Source organism: Spermophilus citellus (genome assembly GCF_964194105.1).
Source record: "Spermophilus citellus genome assembly, chromosome: 6".
NCBI classification, from domain to species: domain Eukaryota; kingdom Metazoa; phylum Chordata; class Mammalia; order Rodentia; family Sciuridae; genus Spermophilus; species Spermophilus citellus.
The window spans coordinates 76,322,307-76,349,565 of NC_138187.1; the positions used below are offsets into that span (position 1 = coordinate 76,322,307).

General features: G+C 31.5%; 1 protein-coding gene across 1 annotated transcript in view; it reads left to right on the forward strand.

Annotated features, from left to right (window-relative positions):
* MALRD1 (MAM and LDL receptor class A domain containing 1) overlaps positions 1-27,259 on the forward strand; it is a gene marked incomplete at both ends in the record, with an annotated part of 684,412 nt that overhangs the window by 288,383 nt on the left and 368,770 nt on the right. Inside the window, 2 exons of the mRNA XM_081298191.1 lie at positions 223-436; positions 23,607-23,854. Of these exons, the coding sequence (XP_081154317.1) occupies positions 223-436; positions 23,607-23,854 (462 nt within the window). The remainder of the gene's footprint in view (positions 1-222; positions 437-23,606; positions 23,855-27,259) is intronic.

The following is a 27,259-nucleotide window of genomic DNA, read 5'->3' on the forward strand; positions in this document are numbered from 1 at the left end:
TCTAGACACACAACAGTGTTGCACATCTCACAGTCTTAGGTGTTGAGAATGGCAGAAACCTTTGATGGCCCTTAAGTTTCCTTAGTCACTTTCATTATGGAGGTATTTTTATCAGATTCAAGTTTGATGTGCTTGATCTATTTGTTGCCTCTATCTTTTGAACTTCTTGATTGACAGTTTCAACTCTAAGTGACTTTTCCTTTTCTTTTTTTTTCTTTTTAGATTGTCTTCAGGGCAAAACGTGGTGTCAGTTACATAGGAGATGTAGCAGTGGATGATGTGTCCTTTCAAGATTGTTCCCCCTTACTTAGCCCAGACAGAAAGTGTACTGCTGAAGAATTCGCGTGTGCAAACAAGCAGTGCATCGCAAAGGAGAAGCTGTGTGATTTTGTGAATGACTGTGCTGATAATTCAGATGAAACTACTTACCTTTGCCGTAAGTTCAAGTGTTCTATGTCCTTGCTTATGCTTTCATCTCCCCAGTCTTACTCAAGGTGGTGTGTTCCTTGTTGAAATTTAAAATGTAGGTATGTCTCAGTAAGCGAATCCAGGTGACATGATTTATCTATTTAGATACATTCCCTTCTCCCTTTTCATACCTAATTTTGAGCCATAATTTATTTCAAAATAATTGATGGCTTTTGTGTGTATGTATGAAGTAATTGGAGTTAAATTGGAGTTAAATTAGATTGCTATGTTCAAAGAAAAACAGAACAGAAATAAGTATTTATTATGTGAAAGAAATTAGCTGGAAAAAAAGAAGCAAAACATCCATCAAAGTCAATTCATTTGGGGTTGGTGAACCTCTGTACTTTGAAGCATTTCAGAGGGTTGTCATTTCTGTGTGCAAACATATGTGATAAGCTGATAAACAAAATTACTCTGATAATATATCAAATGGACAAAGTGGTCTCCCAATGAAGATTTAGATAAGCTATGTAAAACCATTGCAGTAGGAGATCAACTCAGAACAAATGCTACCTATTAAAATACCTCCGCTAAATGGACCATATGTGCTCATCCTGGTAAGCCTATAAAATGGTGTAGCACAGTCCAATCGCTGCTTCATTTAGTTGCAAATGAGGTGAATATAAATTGTCAAGATGAAGGTTGACAAGTTATTCCACTTTTACTTATAATAATATCTGAGCCAGGATATAGCAGTGTGGTTTTATTTGCTTCTTGAAACCAAACTTAGGTTAGAGTTATCAAAAACTACTTCAGTATAGCAAGAGCTCCTACTTAGGTAGAACTTTTAACTTTCAAAGCCCTTAACTGATCTCCACTTGATCTGCACAGAAGCCCTGAGAGGTAAGTGGGCCAGATATTAATTATGCTTTTCATAAATGAAAGTACCAATAAGAATGGGTAAGATTTTTTTCAAAACTTCCTACAACTAATGCTAACAAAGTTGGTCCTAGGACCCAGGTGTTTTGATTTATGATCCTTTGCTGTGCCCAAGCTACCATAATACTTCTGTGTAAGAATCCAATGTTTAAAAAGATAATGAAGTTCTCTTTAAATCAAATAGCTATTTGTTCCTTGAATTGTGAGTATTATTTCTTATAATATCTATTTTTATCATATGTAAGCTCAGCAAAATACTTGGTTTATCTTGAATTTTGTACTAGCATTGATCTTTACCATCAAATACTTTCTGCTACGTTTTAGTTAACTTTGCATCAAATGCTTATACAGTTATTTCATTGCCATTTTAATTTCAATATCACACAGATCTATTATGTTGTTAAATAAATCAGATGTTATGCTTTAGATTTTTATTTGTAATGTTGCTAGGTATCTTTCACAGAGATGTAATTAAATGTGATTTTCAGTACTTCAATTTTCAGTACTTAAAATATCAATTCATTTATGGCTAAATTTTTCTTTTTATATTTAGGTTCAGGAGTCATGAATCGTTCTTGGTTTTTCTATTTGGTAAAATATGATGATGACTAAGGGTATCAGAATTGTATTGAAAATTTTTGTCTTGGTAATTGTTTTATAAAAACATAAGGACTAAACTAACTTAACCCTTTGGAGGGAAAGTTGTACCAGAAGGTGCTTTGTGGTGACCTGAATTACAAAATCTCTCTATTTTTTTTTTCAGACCTACTTATTTCATTAACACTGGTGCTAGGAAGCTGAATTACTTCCACACACTGCATAGAAAAAGGAAAACTTTTCCAACCCCTTAGAACAAATAAACAAAAGTTAGAAATGAAAACCTAAAAGTGACCTCAATTTTGACAGTGGTTTTTATTCCATAAGAATCTTTATTTTAATTTAGCATTGCTTATTTTTATTATGCACTTGAAAGATCAACCAAATTCCCAGGCTACTGGTCTTAAATGTTATGTTTTAATTATAGAGTGGCTAGAATCTGCTATTGGAATTATGAGTGGTGTTATTATCCTGCATACACTATAAACTTTGATGTTCTAATTAGACCCAGAAGAATATGAAGAAAAAATTAAAAGAATTACTATAGCAACTGAAATTTGGCTGGCAACCAATCAAGTATTTGGACTTAATGTCTACTCTTTCTTTCTTTTGCTTTGTTATTTTTCTTTTATTTCCTTCTTTTTGAGAATTCTAAGGTTGCACATGTATCACAACTAGAGAAAACTTTTGAAATATGATTAGGTAGAAATGTACAATCTAGAAATGTCAGAAAGAATGAAAAAGAACCTTTTTTTAAAAGTGTAGACTTTGGTGGAGGAGAATAAAACAATTATAAAGGTACTTGCTGCTTTAATTTTCTATACAATTGATGTAGACTCTAAAACCAAAATCTATCAGAAAAAAATGAATTTTTATTTGTAATTTGAATAGCATTTCTAAAATACAGGAGATATTGAAAATGATTTGTATAATTGGAACTATAAAGAACTGTAAATATTTATTTGAATATAACTACTATTGATATAAAGACTAATTTGGAGAATAACCCATTTTTGTTTTTGTATCAACTTTATTGTTGATTTATAATTAAGAGTATTTTAGGCAATCTCTGAATAATTTAATTCTGTATTGTGATGAGTAAAAATGTAGGGCATTTGATTGACATAGTTGGTTAGTACCCTGAACCTAATGGAGACATATATACACACACACACACACATACCCCAACTGCAGATATCTATTATTTTTAAACACAAATATAACATCATAAAAATAAAAGGATTTTTTAAGTATTAAGCACATTTCAAAATTTTTGATGAATTAAATTATTATAATATGTGTATTAAATTGTATTTTAAATTAGGCTGGAAATTATTTACAAGACAATTCCTAGAAAATCTCTATTGGTGAGGATTTGAACGCAGCTTTAATAACTCATATCTACCTCCCAAATCACATTAAATTAGAAAATGTTCTGAAAGAGCATATAAAGAGTTATAAAATACTTCATAACAAAACCTGTGGATCTTGTTAAGTTAATACTTAGAATAAAAATTATATCCTCATATCATCATATTAGAAACTATTTAGTAACACAAATTAATGAAAAAAGGACACAAGTCCAAGATAGGATTTGAAAGACTGATAAGATTTTTAAAACCCTATCAGTACTCAAGGGAAACAGAAAAGATAGAAATATAAAATTGATTTAATAAATATTTACTAAGTAGTTACTACATGTTAGGCAATGTTTAAGATATCTACTATTCATTAGTAAATAAAACAAAATTTTTCATGAACATATATCATATATTCATGTTAATTAGAAAAAAACATACCATCCTTATAGATAGATAAATATGCAACCACACAGAAATACACACATATATAACATACAAACACATGTGTGTATGTATAAATAGCATGATAAGGGTAGGCCTGGCTGAGAAGATGAATGAATTCAATGGATTCTTGAAAGAGGTCTGGGACTTGCTATTTTCCTTTTTAATTTTTCATTATAGCCATCCTACTGGATATAAGTAGAATCTAATAGTGATGTTAATTGGCATTTCCCTAATGATTAATGATGTTGAGCATCTTTTCGTGAGTTTATTAGCCTTTTGTCTATCTTTGGAGAAATAGCTGTTGAAATCTTTGACCCATTTTTGTAGGATTGTTTTATAGCTTTTGTTATTGAATTTTAGGACTTCTTTTTAATTCTGGATTTAAAAATATTGTCAAATATACATATTGCAAAAAAGGTAATCTTATTCCTTATTCTGTAGGATTTCCTTAACATTTTTTTTATTATTAATAGACTTTAATGTTCTTGTGAATGGAAAGCACAGTGATTTCCCATATACTCCTTGCCTCTCTGCACACAACCTGCTCCACTCAGCCAGAATGGAAGAATTACTTTGGTAACCCCGTTCTTACCCAAAGTCTGTTGTTTATATTAGATTCCACTCTTGGTGCTATACATTCCTTAGGTTTTTGCCTAATGTATAATAACATGTATCCACTAGCACAGTATCATAAAATAATTTTCACTGTCCTGAAAATCTATGCTCTACCTATGACTGTTCCCTCCCTTTCCCCCTAGCAACAACTGATTTTTTTAAATAGTGTTCATAGTTTTGTCTTTATATAATGCTATGTAATTGGAAAAATACAGTGATCAGAATTTTCAGATTATCTTCTATCACTTATTAATATGCATTTGAGGCTATGCCATTTCTTTCATGGCTTAGAGCTCATTTATTTTAGCCAAATAATATTCTATTGTCTGAATGTACATTTTATTCATCTGTGTACCCACTGAAGATCATCTTCATTGCTCCTAATTTTGGCAATTATAATACTGTTATAAACATGCATGTGCAGGGACTTTTGTGGATATATTTTTTAACTAATTTGGTTAAATATTAGGAAGCATGATTGCTAAATCGTATGATAGAGTATGTCACGTGTGTGTTTTACAAATGTTTTCTTCTAGTCTGGCTTTTCTTCTAATTTGCTTCACAGTGTCTTTCATAAAGCTTTAGTTTTTAATGTTAATAAAGTATTATCAAGTATTTTTTTCTTTCAAGAATTGTGCCTTTGGTAATTGCATTTCCAAAACCAAAGAACACCTAGATTTTTTTCTCATATATTAGTTTGTGGGATTTTTATCGTTTAGTGTTTTACATTTAGATCTACAATATTTTATGAGTTAATTTTTGTGAAAAGTGTGAGGTCTTTGTTTAGATTCCTTGTTTTGTATTTAGATGTCTACTTTTCTACACCATTTAGTGAAAAAACTATCCTTTCTCTTATTGTGCTTTTATTTTGTTTTAAAATACCAGTTGAAGATATTTTTATAACTCTATATTGAACATATAGCTGAGCATATTTTTGGACTCTGTATCCTCTTTGATTAATCTTTTACCTATCATCATTAACATTGTTATTTTGTGAACACCCTACTGTCTTGATTACTTTATTGTAAGACCTGAAGTCAAGCAATGTCAGTCTTTTGCCTTTGTTTTTCTTAATTATTATGATGACATTCTTTTTTTTTTTGCCCCTCTATATGAACTTTTAGGTTATCAACATAATACCTTGCTGGCATTTCATTAGGATTGCATTTAAAGACCAAATTGGTTCAGAACTGACTTCTTGACAACATCAACTCTTCCTGTCAATGAACATGGAAAATTTTCCATGTATTTATTTCTTCATTCCTTAATTTCTTTATTCAACATTTTTGTGGTTTTCTTCATATAAATAAATAAGGAATAAATCTTGTACAGGTATTTTTGGACATATAACTAAGTATTTCTTTTGGGGAGGGCATGCTAATATAAATGGTATTGTGTTTTAATTTCAAATTCTACTTGTTCACTGATGTTATATAGGAAAGCTACTGACTGTTTTGAGTATTAATCTACTGCAACCTTGCTTATTAACATCAGGATTGTTTTAAATCTTGAAATTCCCAGAATTGTTTATTAATTCCAGAATATTTTTTTTTTATTTTTTTAAATTTAGTTTTATTTTTTTAAATTTAGTTGTCAATGAAACTTTCACCATTTTCACCCCAAATACAGATTGCAGAATCTCATCTGTTACATATTCGCATTTTTACATAGAATATTATTGTTGATGATGATTTTTTAAGGTTTTCTACATAGACAATTACATCATGTGGTACCAATGATAATTTTATTTCTTTCTCCACTTTTGATTTCTTTTCTTATTTTATTTTGGTAACTAATAGATCCAGTGTGATATTCAAAAAGAGCTTTGAAAGGGAACATCCATGCTTTGCTTCTGATATTAGGGGGTAAGCATCTAGAGTTTAGGGTTTTGGTTTTGTTTTTGTTTTTGTTTTGTTTTTTTTTCCTTTTTTACCATTAAATATGATATCTATAGATTTTTTGCAATTCTTTATAAAGTTGACTAAATTTCGCCCTCTTTCTAGTTTGCTGAAACTAGAAATTATTATAAATACATGTTGCATCTTGTCAAAGGCTTTTTCTCTATTGATAAAATTGATATAATTAAGTAATGTATATTTCTGTTAATATAATAAACTATATTATTTGGCTTTTGAGTTTTGAGGTATCTTCCCAAACCTAGAATTGATTTCATTTTGTCAGGCATAAATTATTTTAATACATTGTTGGATATGATATGTTAATATTTTGTTGAGGATTTTGCATCTATATTCTCAAAGAAGTTGAAGAGACTCTTCCTAACATTTTTTAGGTGGCTTTTTATTAGCATTTCTTCCCTATGTAAACTTTTTGACTGTGTGTGAGACTTTTGGCAAAACTGATTCTAACATGTTCAGCTTGTAGCCTCAAGATGTGAGTAAAGCCCTGGCTTGCCTCAGATGCTTCTGATCTTCCATGATCCCTAAAACATGTTCTTTTTAGGCCAAATAATAGGAACACAGGGACTCCATCTCCACATGCAAAGATATGTCTAGTCCTTGCCTCAATAATGTGTCTAAATTTCTCCTTGGCCATAACAAATCTTATACCTAGGCCCCAAATTAATGGGATGGGAAACTATATTCTTCCTAGATTAGACAAAACTCTTATAAAAGTTACTAAGAGTGTTTTTTTTTTTCTCCTTTGGGACTTGTTCTCTGTTGTCCAGGCTGGCCTCAAACTCTTGGGGTTTCAGTGATTCTTGTGACTCTGCCTCCTGAGTGGCTGGGACTATAAGTTCATGTCACCAACCCCACATACAAGTATTTTTAAATACTTTCCCTTCCTACTGGTATAATGTTCCTCAAAATAGAATTATTTTTTTATGTCATGTAAGTCCAGAATTTAACATTGGTGAAAAATCAAACTTAGCAACTCAAATCTTAGTCCTTAGACAAACAATATTTTGCCAGCATTCAGGCCACCACACTCTAGACACCCTGAATCATAAGCTACATTTTAACGAGATCCTTAGGTGATTCTTATGTGCATTAAAATTTAAAAGCCTCCATCTAAATCATACAGAAATTTAAGAAAGCTTTCTGGTAAAGAGAAAGTTCCACTGTTTTATATTTATAATTTCCTTATCAACATGAACAAATATATCTTAACTTTAATCATTAGAAATAATTTGGGTTTTATTGATTCAAATATTTCAAGTCAAATTGTATGGGTATATTTGTATTCAGCTGTCTGAAATAATTTATTGAAAGTTCTAAGATTTTTTTTTAATGATAATTGATTTATTTGGCAGATATTTTTTGAGCATCTATTATATGCCAGGTTTTGTTCTGGTTACTTAGGATACAGGGAAAAATAGATAAAAATCCTCTGTCCTTCATAGAGCTCTCCTTCTGATTGATGGCAGTGATGGGGGACATAAACATAAAGCAAAATAAAATAGCACCGTAGTTACAAAAAGTAAAAACAAAATAAATTAAAACTATATGTATATTTCATGGGGATAAGTTCTATTAGAAGAAATAGGGAAAAGTAAGGGAAAATGCTTGGGGTGTGTATTACAATTTTAAATAGGGCAGCAATATAAATTCTCATTGAGAAACTGATATTTGAATAAAAATATTAAAAAATGATCAAGCAAAGTGGTATGTGGTATATTTGATGGACTTTTTTTAAATTATTTTTTTCTAGTTATAGATGGACACAGTACCTTTATTTTTATGTGGTGCTGAGGATCGAACCCAGGGCCTCATGCGTAAGAGGCAAGCACTCTACCACTGAGCTACAACCCCAGCCTTTGATGGACTTTTTAACAAAGCATATTTTCAAGGTCAACAATTTATTAAAACACATTCCTTTTTAGGTTACCACCATATGAATAATTATGTCCTTTGGTTTTTATCAATGCATACGTATCATTTTACTACCCACTTAGTTATCCTTCAGGACTTTTATAATTAATTAATTTATTTTTGAGTTAACTCATTTTCATCCTGACTGCCCTCTTTTATTTGTCATGGTAGAATTCTCAAATTTTCAATTAAGAAGATGAATTGGGAAGTAGAAGGTATCATGATGGCATATCTGCTACTCTTTACTCAGAGTAAGATTATATTCTGTATATATAATCTGTATATTTAAAACCTCTGTATTGCATTTAGTTCAATATTCCATCTGAAACTTTTTGTCATTTCAGAATTTTTGCTCAGTGGTGGCAAAAATGAATTTGACAGCATCCACTGTCCTCTGTGAGTGCCTGTGTACGTTATCCTTTATAGATACAGATAAATTTTTACTTAGATAATTATAGACGCTCCTCCACTTAAACTGGGATTTCATTTCAATACATTTCTTATCATTTGAACTCCTTAAGTTGGGAATGCATTTACTATACCTAACATGATGTAGCTTAGCAAACACAGTGCCCAGTAAAGTATTATCTGTTTAACCTTATGACTGCACGACAGACTGGGAATTACAAGAGAAGAACTTACTGCTTTATCACTAGCCTAGAAAATGATCATCTTACAAAATTTTGATCAAATTCCAAAATTTGAAATAGGGTTTCTACTGAATGTGTATATCTTCCACACATTAAAAGATTATAAAAAAGTTAAGTCAGATCATCCTAAATTAGAGACTCTATATTTTGGTCTTTGTCAATAAGCATTTAAAATCTAAGCATATATTTCATAATTAACATTCACATTACTTGACTTGTTAGTCCCTTGTTTCCTTTTCATTTATTTATTTGGTAAGCATTGGGTACCTCCAATATAATTGGCTCTGTGGAAAAAACAAAGAAAAACAAGATATGACTTGAATAATTTTGGAGCTCTTTGTCTAGTAATAGAGATAGATACATAAACATTCACAATTTGAGTGAGAGAGTTAAGTGCAAATTATTTCTAGAGGGGACAAAGGGAGATAATTAAGTCATATTCAAATACTAATCCAAAATAGGCTTGCATAAAAGTGATCCATCACCTTGAAAACAAATAATGTGTTTTCGGGGACTTTATTAACCATGGACTCTGAATCACTTGTTTTCTGTGGGAGGAGATTATGGTAGAAAGGGGGTTAGGTATCATAGTGTTAATAAGCCAGGTCTCCTGTGAAGGATCAGCTATCCTAAGCTTCACACACTTCTTATTGTAGGATGCAGCTGAGTGACTGGGACTTGGAAGCCTTTCATTGTCTTTCCTAAATTATCCTTGTTCTTACTTGCCCAGTGTTTTATATAATATAGTATTTTCCAAGTTATGAAATGAGGTAGTCAATATGGAAGAAGAAATTTAAGTGTGAGGATTTTCTCTGGATCATTTATGGGCCAAATCAGATTTTCTAAATCTTTTATATATAGCATGCATTCTAAATTTTCAAAAGATTTACATTATCAATGCATTTTTTTACAGATTACTTTATCCCAAGAACCTTTTTTTGTGTGTGTGGAAACAAATTCCATGTAGAATTTTTACATCTAATATAAATAAAAATGATAGCTAGATAGATATAGATATATTCTAGAATAAAAGTTTTAGTTCCAAAATTTCCTCCTATTTTTTCTTAAAGTTTCATAGTAATATATATCACATTCAAGTTTATGATCTTTTGTATTTATTTCCATATAAGTTATAAGCTTTAGGTTTAGGTCAAGAACCCCTTCCTTCCCCCAGTAGCTCTCCAATGAATAAGATTATACTCCCTTGGTTGGTTTAATTGCTTTTTCCTTTTTGTCAGAAATTAGTTCATTGTACTTTTCTGGAGCTAGAATAGAGATCTAAGCGTGCTATAATTTGGCTATGTAATGCCTTCCGAAGGCCATGTGTGTTAAAGGCTTAGTACCCAGTTTGGTAATTTGGGAGATACTGGAATGTTAAGGATGAAACAGTAGTGGAAGGTTTTTAGGTCATGGGTGAATGCCTTAAGTGGGGATTGTGGGATGTTGGTCTTTCCTCTCTCTTTGCTTCTTTAATACCATGTAAGTAGCTTTCTCTGCCGTGTTCTCTTACATGGTGTGCTACCTCACTAAAGGACCCAAAGCACCAGGATTGATGGAAAACTCCAAAACTGTGAGACAGAATGAATCTTTCTTCTTTTTAACATTCTTTATATAAGATTTTTATTACAGTAACATAAAAATTCACTACCATAAAATGTCTTTTCTTCTACCAACACAACACAATCTTGATAACAAAAGCTGTACAATAAATCTTGACATTATTTAGTAATTACTCTGCACTTATGACTCTTTACAATTGTTTTGGTTATTCTAGTTCCTCTGATTTTCCAAATAAATTTTGGAAATATATCATCTGTATTTAGAAATAATATTAAAATGATTTTTTTGAGAATTGTATCAAATAACAAAGTCAATTTGGGGAGAAGCAATATCTCCTATCCATGAGTACAGTATGATTCTTTGACCTTTGATATTTTTCATCAGTATTTTGTAGTTTTTAGCATACAAGTTTTATACAAGTTTCATTAGTTTTATACCTCAGTATTTGATTTTTGAAGGCTTATGAATGGTATTACATTTTAAATTTTTTTCCATGTGTTCACTGATAGTATATAGAAATAAAATTAATTTTTATGTCAATCTTGTGTCCTTGGACCTTATTGACTCAGAAAAGTTCTCAGACTTTTGCAGTAGAGATTTATTTTGTAGACAATAATGTCATCTGAAATAGGAACAGTTTAAATTCTTCCTGGCTGCTTTGTGTAAGTTGAAGATTTTGTAGAAAGCTTCAAATGAGACCAATTGAAATACAGATTTTTTTCTTAAGTATTTTTAAATCATTAGTTGCATTTTCATAGTAGCTACAAAATGACTTAAATTATCTACTTTGCACTGAAAAAGCTTCTGCTTTGCAAAGAATAGGTCTGTGTCATTCAAGTTGTCACATTTATGGATATACAGATGTTTATAGAATTCCCATATCATATTTTTGATATTATAGCCCCAGAGTCTATAATAGTCCATGTTTTACTTGTGCTATAATCTGTGTGTTCCCTCTTTTATTTGATATTATTTTTAAGTACAGTGTATCAATTAAAGAAAAATTGAGAAATAATACATGCAGCTATTATTACCTTATAAACAGTTTGTCGGAGTTCAGGTAAATGAATTATAAAAAGAGTTTGAGATGATCATGGAAGTTAGCTCATGCTCTCTTACATAAGGATCTAAGACTTCTGTGAGGGATTTAGTTTACTCAATTACAATTAAACTTGAACTTTTTTTCTCTGTCCTAGCACTTATTCCATTCTATTAAAATGTGAGAACTCCACAAGGACACATTTATTGACAAATCACACTCAACATTTACCAAATTGTTGTTGGATGAATTGAAAAATGAAGTACCCACCAACCAAGAAATCATTTCCCTAACCTTGCAGACAATAGATATGAGAAAGGAGAACAGAGGCCTCTTTAGACAGAATATATTGCCTCACATAAAAAGCTTTCTCAACTCTCGGGTACCCTTTCTTGTAATATTTTTCCTAATATTGAATCAATTTTCTTAGTATGAGTTTTTGATGGTAATGTCTTCCAATTTGTACTTCTCATTAATAATGAACCTTAAGTATTAGAAACAGGTACCATCAATTAGATACATCGCATTTCTACATATTCTCTTTTCTCATATTCTTAGTCATAGGGTTAGTAAAAATATTCTTGAATCCTTTAATAGGATTTTACATGCATGGTCCTAAGACTACTGTTATCTGGTTTTCCTCTTATTAGATAGTTTCAGTTCCTAAATTTTCCCTTAAATATTGGAAATAAGTATTCATAAAATGTTAGTGTAATCTGATAATAATTGTGATTCATAATATTATTCTCTCTCTGTCTCTGATATGTCTCTCTTTCTTTCTCTCACCTACCATAGATAATTGATGTGGCTTAAGAATTTTAGTAGTTTAGTTTTTATTTTCTCAGTTAGTCTTGTGCCAGTTATATGTAAGAAGGATGAAGTGCTGATTGAATCAAGAATAGATTAAGAAGAGTTCCAAATGATGGGAACTATAAAGGTGGTAGAAAAATCCCAGAGGCAAGAGAGTTCATGGTGTTTTAGCAAGGTTAGCTTATCTAACATTTAGCCTGTCTAGCATTTGATTTGAGAGCAAGGAATAGCTAGGAGTCTAGAGATACAAGCATGGTTTTCTGATAGTCCTTGCTAAGAAATGGATTAAAGGGAAGGGAAGAGAATAGGAATAGGAAAGACAGTGGAAACAATATGACATAATTTTTCTATGTACGTTTATGAATATAACACAGTGATTCTCAATATCATGTACATCCAGAAGACTGGGAATCTATTTAGAATAAGATATATTCCATGTTTGTATGACTATCTCATAGTAGATTCTACTATCACGTATAAGTAAAAAGCATAAATAAAAATTAAAGAAATGCATGCTTTAACTTTAGAGTTCTAGAAAGACATTTAAATACAGAAATAATAGAATCAAAATTGCATCTTAGAAACATCATTGACAGCAGCGTGTATGGGAGCAAATTTGAAGGTGGAGCATCACAGGGAGACTGTCAATATTCCATTCAAGATGTATGGTGTCAAATTGCTTTCAATGAACATGAAAAGAAGGGAATAGACATCTGGAAGGATGTTTATCTGATCTGATGACTACTTAACTCTAGAGGATTTCTGGGCTAGGAAAGTGGATGACTGGTAGTTTTATTCACTCTTAATAAAAGATGCAGAAGAATGAGGAGGTTGTAAGTTCATGACTTATCTTCTGCTCTTTTGTTTAACATGTGTCTAATGAACAATCAACAGGTACCAGTCCATGGCTGGCTACGTAGATCTTAAGATTTAAAAGGATGTTTCTGCAGGAAATGTGAAATTAGCAATAATCAAATAATATCAGGATCCCAACATCATACCCTGATAATAGCAGTATTGGAGAGGAGGACGGTTACAAAGGAGATGAAAACAGGCAGAAGAAAAAGGAGAAACATACTGTGTTGTCACAGAAACCAGGAAAGTTATAATTCTAAAAGAAGTAATCATTAGCAGATGTGCCAACCTTAAATAACACATACTCAAAAACTTTTATTAGATTTAATAACAAGGAAGGAATTTGCAATCAATAGTCATAGAAATTTAACTATGGGCATTACTTTTAATATTTAATGGCATCTCATCTATTGTCCACTGTAGTTACCCTGGCTCACACTTTTCTTTATTTTATTTTAAACTGAAAAGCATGATTTGCCATTCACATTAAAATTCTATCATTATGGCATCTACCAATTTCTGAGCTTATCTCTAGACTAATAGAATCAGCACAAATATACAATATACTTGTGTGGTTACATACTTCAAATATCTTCCTGAAATTAAATATTTTTGAAACAAATGTGCTTTCTCTATACTTTTAAAAGAGAAATAATATTATATATCTATACATAGTTTCTGAATTTCATTGGTCAACACAAAATTAGATTTCTTAATAATAGAAAATAGTATTTAACATCGTAAGAGTTAATTTTCCCCTCATAATTTTAACACAAGAAGATCTATATGCTTTTTCTTTGTCTTCAAATAATTGCTTCCCTGAAGTTAGAAGCAACATTCCACAAAGAATATGAGAAGCACCATTGTGGATTCTGTAAGAAGAGTGAGAACTGGCACTAGTAATTGAAGTACAGAGACAGGGTAGGGATGTAGTCAGGAAGATCCTAGAAATTGGTGCAAATTGGTAAGAGGTCTTTGGGTTTCTTGCTGTTGCGATTATTCTGTGTTTCATTGAAGAAAGAGTCACAGGACCAGTAACTGAAGTGAGAAGTAGTTCTACTTCATCATAAAGGGTAACATGAACTATAATCTACTATGTATTGAAATTGGAATATGAACAGTGCATGATCTCTGGGAGAGGGCTTCTACAAACCAATAAAGAATTACGAAGGAGCTACAGAAGAGCTTCATATGTTATTGGCAAAAACAGTTGTGGGATATTATCTAAATATAATCTGATAAAAGAAAGACAAAAATTGAGAACATCAAGGTGGTTTAATTCTTCTAAAATAGAATTATTATAGTTACTTAGATAAATCAAACATACATATATAAAATATCATACATAATTGAACCCATAAGATATTAAGAATCATGTGAAATATTGATAGAAAATAATGATGAGAAATGTTAGTATGGAGTTGGTTAAGACAAAGATGAAATATAGAAATAATAATTATATTCCTAATAAAATTTTATTCTGAAATAAAATTTTAAGAAGGAATGATATTATGGAAGAGTGATTCATTGTCAAAATATATCTTGGCAAAGGAAAATAGTTCAATGAGATGAAAAGACTGGGAGGAAATAATAGATATGACAGGATGAATATTAATTCTACACAAAATTAATGGTGAATAAGATAATAGAATATGTAATGTAAATACTATATATTAAAAGATAGCTTCATGAAAAGTATTTAAGCCAGTAAAATTGAGCTAAAATAAAATACTTAGTCATGATATAGAAGTGTCCTTAGTAATATCATATAGAGTGGCATAAAAATATTGAAAAAATGAACAAAGATGTATATTGCAATGAAAGAACAGCCCATCAATTTAACATTAACTTTTCAGTGTTTAAAGGTGAAAAGTAGGATAAAGATATAATTTGTTAGCTTCATCCAAATATATTTTAAAAAGCTATTAGTGTAGTACAAAAATATGAAAATCCAGTTATTAACTCATAGTATAAAAAAACTTCCATGCTGTTTCCGCAGATCAGATAAGCAAAAACAAAGGCAAGAGTATTTTTAAATTGTGATTTGTAGGGTTAAAATTAATACACATACGTTGAACTTTGAGCCTTGAAAAATGGAAGCATTTCTTTCAGTCATATAAGTTATGTTTATGCATTGGTTACAAAGTAGAACACATGTTTTAAAATTTCATGTAGTATAAATTGTGTATTATTGTTTGCTTGACCAAAGCACAACAAACCTAAAGGTTTAAACTAAAATGCTGAGGCAATCAGATATTTTTTAAATAAATACTGGATAAAATGTATTTAATTTAGAATAAGTAGTTTTAAAACAGAATCAAGGATAGTAGTGTCAAAAAGCATAAAGTACTTGGGAATATATTGTGTGCAAATTGAGTCTGAAAAATACTGTTGGAAGAAATTAGAAACTGTTGAGATCTGCCTTATGACTTAATGCCAATGTGTAGTTAACAATACTGTAGTGTACATTAAAAATTTTGTTGGGGGAATGATCTCATGTTAAGTGTACTTACTATAACTGAAAGAAAAGAAAAAAGAAAAGGAATGAAAGGAAGAAAATAGTGGGAGCCAGAACTTTTGCTGAATGTTTAATGGGGGCAACATATTTTTATAGTCACAATTATATTTGTTTAAATATTAATCCCAGTGGCTCAGGATTAGTGAGACACTGTCTCAACTACAACAACAACAACAACACTAATTAGAACAAGTTTTAAAAAATTAAAATTTAAAAAAAAAGCAACCTAGCATAAATAGAGGCAATAAAATGTTGAGCCATGGAAAAAAAGAGGAAAACAAAAAGGCAGGTAGGGCTGTGTCTCAAGGGTAAAGCATCCCTGAGTTCTTTTCCGAAGAGAAGTAAAAAAAAAAAAAAAAAAAAAAAAAAAAAATTGAGAATGTGTTACTTTTTAGTGTAGAAATGTACTAAACACTGTGGATTTTAGGATAAATCAGAGTTATGCCTCTGGATAAGATGTATTGAGATGGTACAAGATTACTTCTTTGTTCTTTCTGCTAAAATACACAACCTGCATATTATGACAAGTATTCCTCAGACTAACCCAAATTCAATTCAAGTACTTTCTGTAATAAATGCCTTGTCCTAATCATATATGTTGAGGTTAAGGAAGAAAAGTAAATAAGAAGCACTTGCAGATTAAGGGGCTGAACAGTCATGGAAGCCAAATGGTTATCCTGGATTGGATCCTGAACCAATGGGATATACAGTCATAAAGGATATAATTAGGATAATATCTAAATATGGACTGTAGATTTGTAATGTTAAACGTTGTTTTTGTGACTTTGCTATAGCTATATAAGAAAATACCCTTGTTTATATGAAAGAAATAAAGTATTGAAAAAATGACACAGTTTTCCAATTTGTTTTCAAATGTTTCTGAAAAATACATATATAGATATGCACATGGAGCAAATGGGATAGTATAACCATTTATGAATTTAAAGAATAGATGAGACCTAATCTGTACTTTTCACTTTTGTAAGTTTGAAATTTTGCAACGTAAATAATTATAAACTATAAGATAATATTAAGAATATCAGAGGAATGTAGAAAACAGAAAATGGCAATTATAAATACAAAGGTAACTATTTTTTAAATAGATAGAACTCCCCCAAATTTTAATTTTAAAAAGAAAAAATCTCACAATTCCACAAGATTAGCTTTGCTAAAGGATAAATGAAAACCATTTAAATACCAATAACTCTCTATTAGTTTTCACATGTCCATGAAATGGTTCATTTTCTTGGAGAAAAATGACTGAAATTACCTTATAAAACAGAAAATTTAATTACACAATTAACTATCAGATAATTTATTAACAAATATCCTCAAATTTTTGTCTCTTGGGATAGATACTGCTGAGTTCTATCAAATTTTAGTGAAATGATTATGTCCAAAGAAATAATTCCAACTATGTAAAATAATAGAGTTTGTTTTATGAAGCTCATATATCACAGATAATGAAGACTCCCAAAATTAAAAGGAACACTGTAGATCAAACTCTATGCATGTAGATATGCAAAAACTTAGAATGCTAGGAAACAAAGCTCAAAAATATAATTATTATATCAAGCACATCTTACAAGCATTTTAAGAATGTTTTAAGGTAACAACCTTTAAATGTAACCAAATAATTAATGGAAAAAAATCAAACCTATGGGTGCCAAATGTATTTGTTTAAATTAAGCAACTATTTCTTATAATAGACATAGAATACTACTTTAATAGGCTAAGGATACTCTTAACAAATTAGTGTAGGAAACAAGTGAAATATTTTTATTAAAATCAAGGACATGTCAAAAACATATTTCTTCTGTGAAGTATCTGTTCAGTTCCTTAGACCATTTATTGATGAGGTTACTTGTTTTTTGGTATTAAGTTTTTTGATTTCTTTATATATCCTGGATATTAATGCTCTATCTAAGGTGCATGTGGTAAAGATTTCCTCCCATTTTGTAGACTCTCTCTTCACATTATTGATTGTTTCCTTTGCTGAGAAGAAACTTTTTAGTTTAAATCTATCACATTTATTGATTCTTCATTTTACTTCTTGGACTTTAGAAGACTTGATAAGGAAGTCAGGGCCTAATCCAACATGATAAAGATTTGGAACTACTTTTTCTTCTATTAGGTACAGGGTTTCTGTTCTAGTGCCAAAGTCTTTGATCTACTTTGAGTTGATTTTAGTTCAGGGTGAGAGATAGAGGTTTAATTTCATTTTGCTACATATGGATTTCCAGTTTTCCCAGCATCATTTGTTGAAGAGGCTATCTTTTCTCCAATATATGTTTTTGGCACCTTTGTCTAGTATGAGATAATCATATTTACGTTGGTTTGTTTCTGTATCCTCTATTCCGTACCACTGGTCTATGTGTTTATTTTGGTGCCAATATCATGCTGCTTTTGTCTCTATTGCTCTGTAGTATAGTTTAAGGTCTCCTATTGTGAGGCCTCCTACTTCACTCTTCCTGCTAAAGATTGCTTTGGCTATTTTGTGTCTCTTATTTTTCCAAATGGATTTCATGATTGCTTTTTCTATTTCTATGAAGAATGTCATTGATATTTTGATAGGAATTGCATTAAATCTGTATAACAGTTTTGGTAATATGGCTATTTTCACAATATTAATTCTGCCTACCAAGAGCATGGGAGATCTTTCCAGCTTCTAAGGTCTTCTTCAATTTCTTTCTTTAGTGTTCTGTAGTTTTCATTATAGAGGACTTTCACCTCTTGTAAGGCTGATTCCAAAGTATTTTTTGAGACTATGGTGAATGGGGTATTTAGCAATTAGAGAAATGCAAATCAAAATCACTCTAAGATTTCATCTTACTCCTATCAGAAGAGCAATTATCAAGAATATAAGCAATAATAAGTGTTGGCGAGGATGTGGGGTGAAAGGCACACTCATACATTGCTGATGGGACTGGAAATTAGTGCAACCACTTTGGAAAGCAGTATGGAGATTCTTCAAAAAAAAACTTGGTATGGAACCACCATTCAACCCAGTAATCCCACTCCTCAGTTTATACCCAAAGGACTTAAAATCTGCATATTGCCAGATTGATATTTATAGCAGCTCAATTCACAATAGCTAAGATTTGCAACCAACCTAGGTGCCCTTCAACAATGAATGGATAAAGAAAATGTGGTACACATACACTATTGAATATTACTCATGAAATCGTGGCATTTTCAGGTCAGTGGATGAAGCTGGGGAATATCATGCTAAGTAAAATAACCCAACCCCCCCAAAATAAAAGGCTGAATGTTTTCTCTGATAAGTAGATGCTAATCCATAATGGGGGGGGGTGTAAGGAAGAATGAAGAAACTTTAGATAGTACAGAGGGGAGGGGAGGGGGAATGTGGATAGGAAGGATAGTTGAATAAGACAGGCATTATTACCTTATACACATGTGTGGTTACACTACTGGTGTAACTCTATACCACGTACAGCCAGAGGAATGAGAAGTTGTCCTCCATTTGTGTACAATGTGTCAAAATGCATTCTACTATCATGTATAACTAATCATGCTTTTTTAGAGGTGGTTTTACTATCAGAATTTTAAATTCTTGTCCTTTGCTTCTCTAGTATCTTATTCTACCAGAAGGTCTACAAATAAATAAATAAATAAATATTTCCTTAGATAATTTTGGATCATGCTTTTTGTATGAAAAATTAAAATAAATATTTGAAAAAAAAATATATATATATATACATACACTACTGATTTACCTATTAAATATTTCTTTTGTGATTTTGATCAGCATGTAGCACATAAGATGGAATGAAAAAATGTCGAATAGTAATTATTTTAGAATATAAATATACATCTCAAAAATCCAAGATTTACCCTTTAAAAAGGCAACATTCCACTACCTGATTGTATACTATCCTACCCCCCAAGTTTATGTGTACCTGGGCTGTGCAGTGTTTTTCCAAAATTCATATCTACCTAAAACCTCAGAATGTGACCTTCTTTGGAAACAGGGTTTTAGTAGATGTAATCAATATAAAAAGAGATCAGACTGGATTAAGAGGAGTCCTAATCCAATGACTAGTATTACATTTGGACACAGATCCAGAGGGAAGAGGATGGGAAGATGCACAGGGGGAATGCTATGTGATAGAGATCCAAGCCAAAGACACAACATTGCTAGTGCCACAGCAGCAATGAAGTAACAAGGAAAGATTTTGCCCTAGACAGACAGAGCAGGATCTGTCAGCACCCTGACTGCAGTCTCCCAGCCTGCTACAGCTGTGAGATGACACATTTCTACTGTTTTAAATCACCCAGTTTCTGTTTGTTAAACAGCCCTAGAAAACTGATCAATCCTCAATTTTAGGAGCGTGCCCACTGAGAACTAGAAACCAGTTTCTATAATCACGCTTTTTTAGAGGTGGTTTTACTATCAGGATTTTAAATTCTTGTCCTTTGCTTCTCTAATATCTTATTCTACCAGAAATTCTACAAATAAATAAGTAAATAAATACTTCCTTAGATAATTTTGGATCATGGTTTTTGTATGAAGAAATAGCTCCTACATTGTGAAAATTCTGAGAGCCCTTAATGTGATACTGCTTCTTATTATTCTAAAGAACGTCATAATTGATAGGATTTATCCCATTCCTTTGGTTGCAAAAACTTCTTTCTTTAAATGACAAACTGACATTCATGGGAAATTAGTATTCAGATGAACAATTAAAGAAAAGATAATCACATCACTCTATCCTAAGAATGATCAAGCCAAGCAGATGGCTCTGGTTGGCACGTGGCACTCTCACAGGAAACATGTGCTTAGAACGCATCCTCAGAGTCTTATGTACTTTCTTTTTTTTTAATATTTATTTTTTAGTTCTCGGCGGACACAACATCTTTGTTTGTATGTGGTGCTGAGGATCGAACCCGGGCCGCATGCATGCCAGGCGAGCGCGCTACCGCTTAAGTCACATCCCCAGCCCCTTATGTACTTTCTATTGCTGTAGTTTTTGTAAATTTGCAATATTGCCACCCTCACTCTCACCCTCACTCAAACCAAGCGGACTACCTTATAAAGAGTGTGATATTCCAGGGACTGTGGCATATCACTCTTCACCATACGGCTCTGCTACTCATGATATAATATTAAACAAAGTTTATTTCAGAACTTCAGCCTTCTCAACAACAAAAATAAGAAGGAAAACAATAATGTGCAGATTAAATGAATTGACAAATATAAAGAGAATATTCAGAAGTAGCACATAGTATGTTCAATACCCAGTTACCTGTTTTCTAGACTGTTTCCTATTTTCCTTAATATACTTAATTTATAGAATATCTACAGATTTATATCAGATAAATAAATGAATAGAATGGTGAGCTCTTAATTTTAGAAATATGATTGTAGGATTTTATAAGGTTATAGTCTTTTGAAATGATGTCTTTTTAAAAGAAATATATATTTTATACTTTGAAAGATATTGATCATTATAACATGTGGAAATGTGAAAACTGGTTTGATTAATGATATGGCTGTAGACAAAGGTGATAATTTTCTTCCTTCCTTATGGCACACCTGTCTGGCATTGGCCTTAATTGTACCATGAAATGCCAAGAATTGACATCTGCTCACAGAAGTGTTTGCAGCTTTCTCACCTGGCACCTATGGGAAATAATGAAACATGAAATTAAAGGTGTTCCCTCTTACCACAGTGATGTGAAATTCAAACAACTTACAATCGTTTGTTCTATTTTCCCAACCTGTATGTCAGAATTAAATTTTCTAAGGAAATGTATCTTCAAAAATATAGTAAAAATCAAAATAAAAATGTGATTTACATTATATAGAGAGGTTCACATAGCAGAGTTTTTATGATTTTTTTTAAAGAAATCTTGTTTTCTGCAGCTACATGTTGTACAAATGGCTTCTCTAAGTATTGGTCTATATGGTAATCAGATCCTTATGGGTTGCCAAATTTTCTAACACAAGGACAATGAGTTACTTCATGATATTATTCTTTTTAAAAATACATTTATTTAATTAATTATTTCATTTTTATGTGGATCAAACCTAGGTACTCACAAGTGCTGGGCAACACTCTACCACTGAGCCACAACCCCAGCCCTGATATAATTCTTAATCAAGACTACAGTTCAGATTCTAAACTAGATGCAGACTTAGGGTTACTATTATTTTAGTGAGATTTCCTTCCCAGTCCTCTGAAAGAATATTTAGGAGAACTTGAATATTCTGATCTAAAATATTTATAAGTATTTTAGTCTATTATATGAAGAATAAATTATAAAAATGAATCTGAAATGTAATTTTAAAACTAACTCAGCAATTGGATAAAAAGGCCATCTTGTTGATTTAGTGATAAAAACTTGATAGAAAAATATCTTCTATCCTTAAAAAACATAAGAAATTAGTATTAGTCTGACTGCTAAATTAAACCATTTTAAAAAGAATATTTATCCTGGTGTTTTCTTAAATTTATCACTTTTAATCTAAAAATGATCATTTTAAACCCATTTTCATTGTTGGGCAAGTTTCTTAGTAGGAGATGAGATATAATTAGCTGTAATTTTATATACTATAACATACCTAGAAACAATTTTACAAATTACAGAAATTTTCAGTTTCATTTTATACATGTAAAATGGCATAGAAACAATTATACAACATACATTTCATATTTTCCACCTTATTAACTATAAAGAATATGAAGTTTATTTTGTTTTTAAACAATTTTTTATTTTTATAACTGTAAAAATGTATTTATAAAGGAAAACCACTATTTTACTGGTAAGCACAACAGAATTTTGAAATTCTTAAGGCCCTGTGTAATAGAATTAAGTAGATTTTTGTCCAGAAATTGTTATGGATTCTATTTTCCTTTGGACAGTGTGTTAGAGAATTGGCTCTTTAGTGTGTTGGTGACAAATACGTTTTATGTTCATTTATATAAAATTACTTTAAAGAATTTGAACAATTGTTCAAATGACCTTTCTTTGAAAAATCACCATCTGGATACATTTTGACACGATACAGTAGGTTCTCCTTAAGTACAGTTAGTTTTGGATCCCATCTCACATATAACTATAATTTTAGAGATTTTCATTTTTAGTTGTAATATTCAAGCATAAATTAATAAAGAATTACTTTTTCAAGTAATTCTAAACAGAATATTTTACTACTTATCAAATCATTCACTCACTGGTTTTATTCAGGATCATACTATTTACTTAAACATAAGGATGATGAAAAGTGTCCCAAACACACCATAAGAAATGACCTTTTATACAAAAATTCTCCATTCTATAACAACTACACTAACATTGATAGCCTTATAGCTAACTTTAGCATTATAAAGAGATGTCTGTGAAATTTCTCATATGCAGAAAATGTAAGAAAAAAACAAATAAACTTTAAAAAAAAACACCTGGGAAATAGTTTGGTATTCAATGTAACTTAACATTTAATTTCTGCAACTTACTACAATAAATTAATTCAAATTATTACATCTTTTGTACCTTTTTCATTTCATAATTTTCTCATCTCTAAAGAGATTAAATTCTTTTAAAAAATTATGATTCATGGTAGCTTTTGTGGCAGGCAATATTTCCCAAACTAAACTCTTGTGGAATAATAAATTTTCTAAATTCACTACCAAGACCTTGGAAGCAAAGATGAGAAAAGAGAAGTAATAAATTACATTGAATAAATAGGTGTTCAGAAGACATAGTGTATGTGATGCTAAAGTCTTTTCTCAAGTTTTGAGATTGGGACTAGATTTGTGGAGAAATGAACTTACGTCTATACAGCAAATAGCTGTATAGAACAAACTAACATGCTCTATTTAAATGCTGCCATCAGGATAGCATTGTAAGGTTTGGAACAATGCATGATATAGTAATATCACTGTATTTCTGAAACACAAACTTGAAAGACAGTGGATTTCCATTCTTTTCTAACATAAATTTGAAAATGTTTTCCAGGTACTTTTAGTGGGCACTGTGATTTTGAATTTGACCTCTGTGCCTGGGAGCAGGATCAGGATGAGGACTGTGACTGGAATCTAAAACCTAGCAGCATCCCACCTACAAGCACAGAACCAGCTGTGGACCACACCTTAGGCAATTCATCTGGCCATTACATCTTTATAAAGAGCTATTTTCCACAGCAACCCATGAGGACAGCCAGACTATCAAGCCCAGTTATAAGTAAGAAAAGCAAAAACTGCAAGGTATGGAAGGAAAAGTCCCAATTATTGTGCAAGACTGTTCATAAAATCAAATAAAATGCAGGGGTCAGACCAAATATGAGTTTGAAGTTGTTCAAATGGTATAAGTGAAGTAAAGAAAAAAAGAAGAAAGAATGAAAGGGAAGGATTGTTAGAAATTTTATTCCTATGGATAAATTCCATGGATATTGGAATTTTGGAAACCAGTGGAAAATTCCATGGTTTATCATTCATGAGGATAGATAACACAAAAAATGTAAAATGCCAGTTCCTTCCCTTTGGAGAATTTAGTGCTTATTGGAACTATGAGAATTTTACCACAAAAAAATGAAATAATATGCAGGATATAATTAAATATGTCTAAGAATTAATATTTTTTTAAAGAGGGAGTGAGAGAGAGGGAGAGAGAGAATTTTTTTTTTAATATTTATTTTTCAGTTCTTGGCGGACACAACATCTTTGTTGGTATGTGGTGCTGAGGATCGAACCTGGGCCGCATGCATGCCAGGCGAGCGCGCTACCGCTTGAGCCACATCCCCAGCCCAAAGAATTAATATTAAAGATGATTAAAACCACAATAAAAGATTTGAAGGAGATTTCATGGAAAAGGAAAGAGTGAACTTGTTCCTTCATAAAGAATTTCTGTAGGGAAGCAGGAAATGTGACGTAGTCCTTAGTTTGTGAAATTTGAAGAATACGTCTGTGAAGTTTTAAAAATCTAAATTCAATTTTATGATTCCGTAGACCAAAAAGCCTCATACAATGACTACATATTTGCAGAGTTTTCCACATTCCTCTCATGTTTGCTGAGTTGTTTGTTTATACTCAATAAATGATTTGAGTCAGCTAGGTTAGGAACTAAATTTACCTTCATGTATAATATAAACCAAGCACTTAGAGATGACTTTACAGGAAACTTGCTTATGAGAAACAGGTACATGAACAAATGTGTCATTTATTTATATTTATGATGAGAAACACTTTCCATAAGATCTGATCACAGATCCTCTGATTATGGTATTCCTTAATGTTTGAACACTGGAAATTAAAAAAAAAAAAAAAACTATATCCATCAAGTTTGTTTGTTTGCTGACCCAGTCAGGCTAGGAGACACTTACAGGACTTAAAACTTTATTATCGTCAAGATATAATCTTCTGATGTACCTGTGTCCATAGTACAAAAAGACTTAGTGACCAGTCTTCAACATTCTATCAGATAGAGTCTTCACACATGTGAAACTTTAGTTTATCATAGTTTTTCTGTCTAATCATGATATGGTTTCTTGGTTTAACCCCCACAGAGCAACCTCATCTCTCAGACTGTGAGGATTTTCTATAATAAAAGTGATGTAATCAGATGAGAGTTTTAGAAAAATAATTGGGTCAGCATTCTAGAATAGAAGTAACAAGTCACAGAATAATATTAAATTCTTAACTCAATTCTTAAATTGAGTTTTAATCAAACATAGTTTCATGATTTTGCTGTCTTACAAATGAGTAGATGCTTTCTCAGAAATAAAACCCAGGCACACTATATTTTATATACATTGAATCTATGCTATATCTGGCTCTATATATCAATAGAAAATTGCAAATTCTATTTAGTCTTGGAAAATTAAATATGAAACATGATATATGTACATAAACCCAATTTCATTTGACTTCTAAGCTTTTCTATTAGATACTTGCACTGAAAATGTTCAAAATTGTTTTTCTCATACTGTAGTAGCTGAGATTTTCATTCATCCCTATCTCCCCTTGGTCCCAGGACTATAGTCCCCACTATTTTAAGCATCTATATGAGAATAATGAAGTATATGTAGAAGAAAAGTCAAAAAATTAATAATTAATGCTTCATTTTGTGAATATTTATGATAAGGATTGAATACAGAGAGGTAAGGAAAGGTCGCACTAAGAGTTATTGGTTCTTTCATATCATAAAAATGTGTAGCAGGTAAGTAGTGACTTCACAAATTTACAGAAGGATCATCTCTGTCCTTTCACCCTCTGGAAAACTTTTAAGCAAGGAAATTTGAATGTTTTTTTTCTTCTTTTGGAGGATAGGTGGATGGGAGGCAGGCACACAGAGATTGATGAGGAAAGAAATCAAATCTCTGAAGAATAAGAATTTCCAGTTTTTTTTTTTTAAATCTCCTTTGAAGAATTAATAGCAAATTTTCATTCCCTCTCATTGCCCTGAGATTAGGTCATCTTGACATCAAGTGTGCTCCCTAAAAATGGAAATTAAGTGTGTGTGTTTGCACATAAATCTGATGATATCATTCATAAAATGACCTTCAGATAGAGAAGGATTGACCAAGACACAAAACATATGGCTTGTATTTGTGGAACAAATACAGATGGTAAGCAGAAACCTGGCCAATCATGTCTTTGGCTGGATGGGTTCCACTCAGAAGTACACCATTCAGCTGGGCCTGATCAGTCTCTGTTGACGCTGCCCATAAAGTTGGCCTGAGGACTTTTATATTGATTACTCAAATCAATAATTCCATCCAGGTTGCATCAGTCCCAATACAAACCAGCCATACAGTTCATGTTGGGAGTTAATCAAAGAAATATTTTTGTATCATAGAAGAATACTTTAAGAATTCATCAGCTAGGAAATTCAAGTAGTCACTTTACACAGGGTACCTCTTTTTGGTCTAAGGCTTTTTGCACTAATGCACTGCATATATTCCTTGATTCTTTACCTTTTAAACATTAATTTTCTCTTTCTCTAGAGTATGAATTGATACATGAGACTGTGAATTTTTCAGTGTCTTTTTTCCTCTATGAAGATTATACCACAACTGTTTTATCTCATTCACTCCATGATAAGACAAGAGCTTTAAGCAGTTCTGAATTTCTGCTGTTCCTAATCTGTTCTGTTCTTTTTTTTCCCAGAATTTTCCCTGAATTTCTTCTGGTGTAAAACAATGACTAAAAATCTAGTATAACACTTCTTTGACACGTTGAAATGTTAATCTTCCAAAATACTTCTATTAATTTTCACTCTGGGGAAAACTCCCAAGGCTGCTCTTCTAAGGCCTGCTTCTAGCATTTTCAAGTAAAATTTGGATAATTGCTCTTCTGGTGGTTTTGCTATATAAAGAGGAGCCCTGAGGATCTTGTAGAACTGAAAATATGTTTTCACAAGTATGTGATGAAATAAGAGAGTATTCTATGATTTTTAAGAAAGTGATTTAACTCACTCTCTTGATAATGAACCCACTCTCACAATAATGGCCTTAATCTATTCACAGAGGCAGAGCCTAATCACCTCTTCAAGGTCCCTTCTGGGCACCATTCTGTTGGGAATTAAATCCCCACACAGAAATTTTGCAGGACACACTGAAACCATAATCTCAATGAATCTCACATTTAGAAAGTAAACTCAGTTCATTTTTT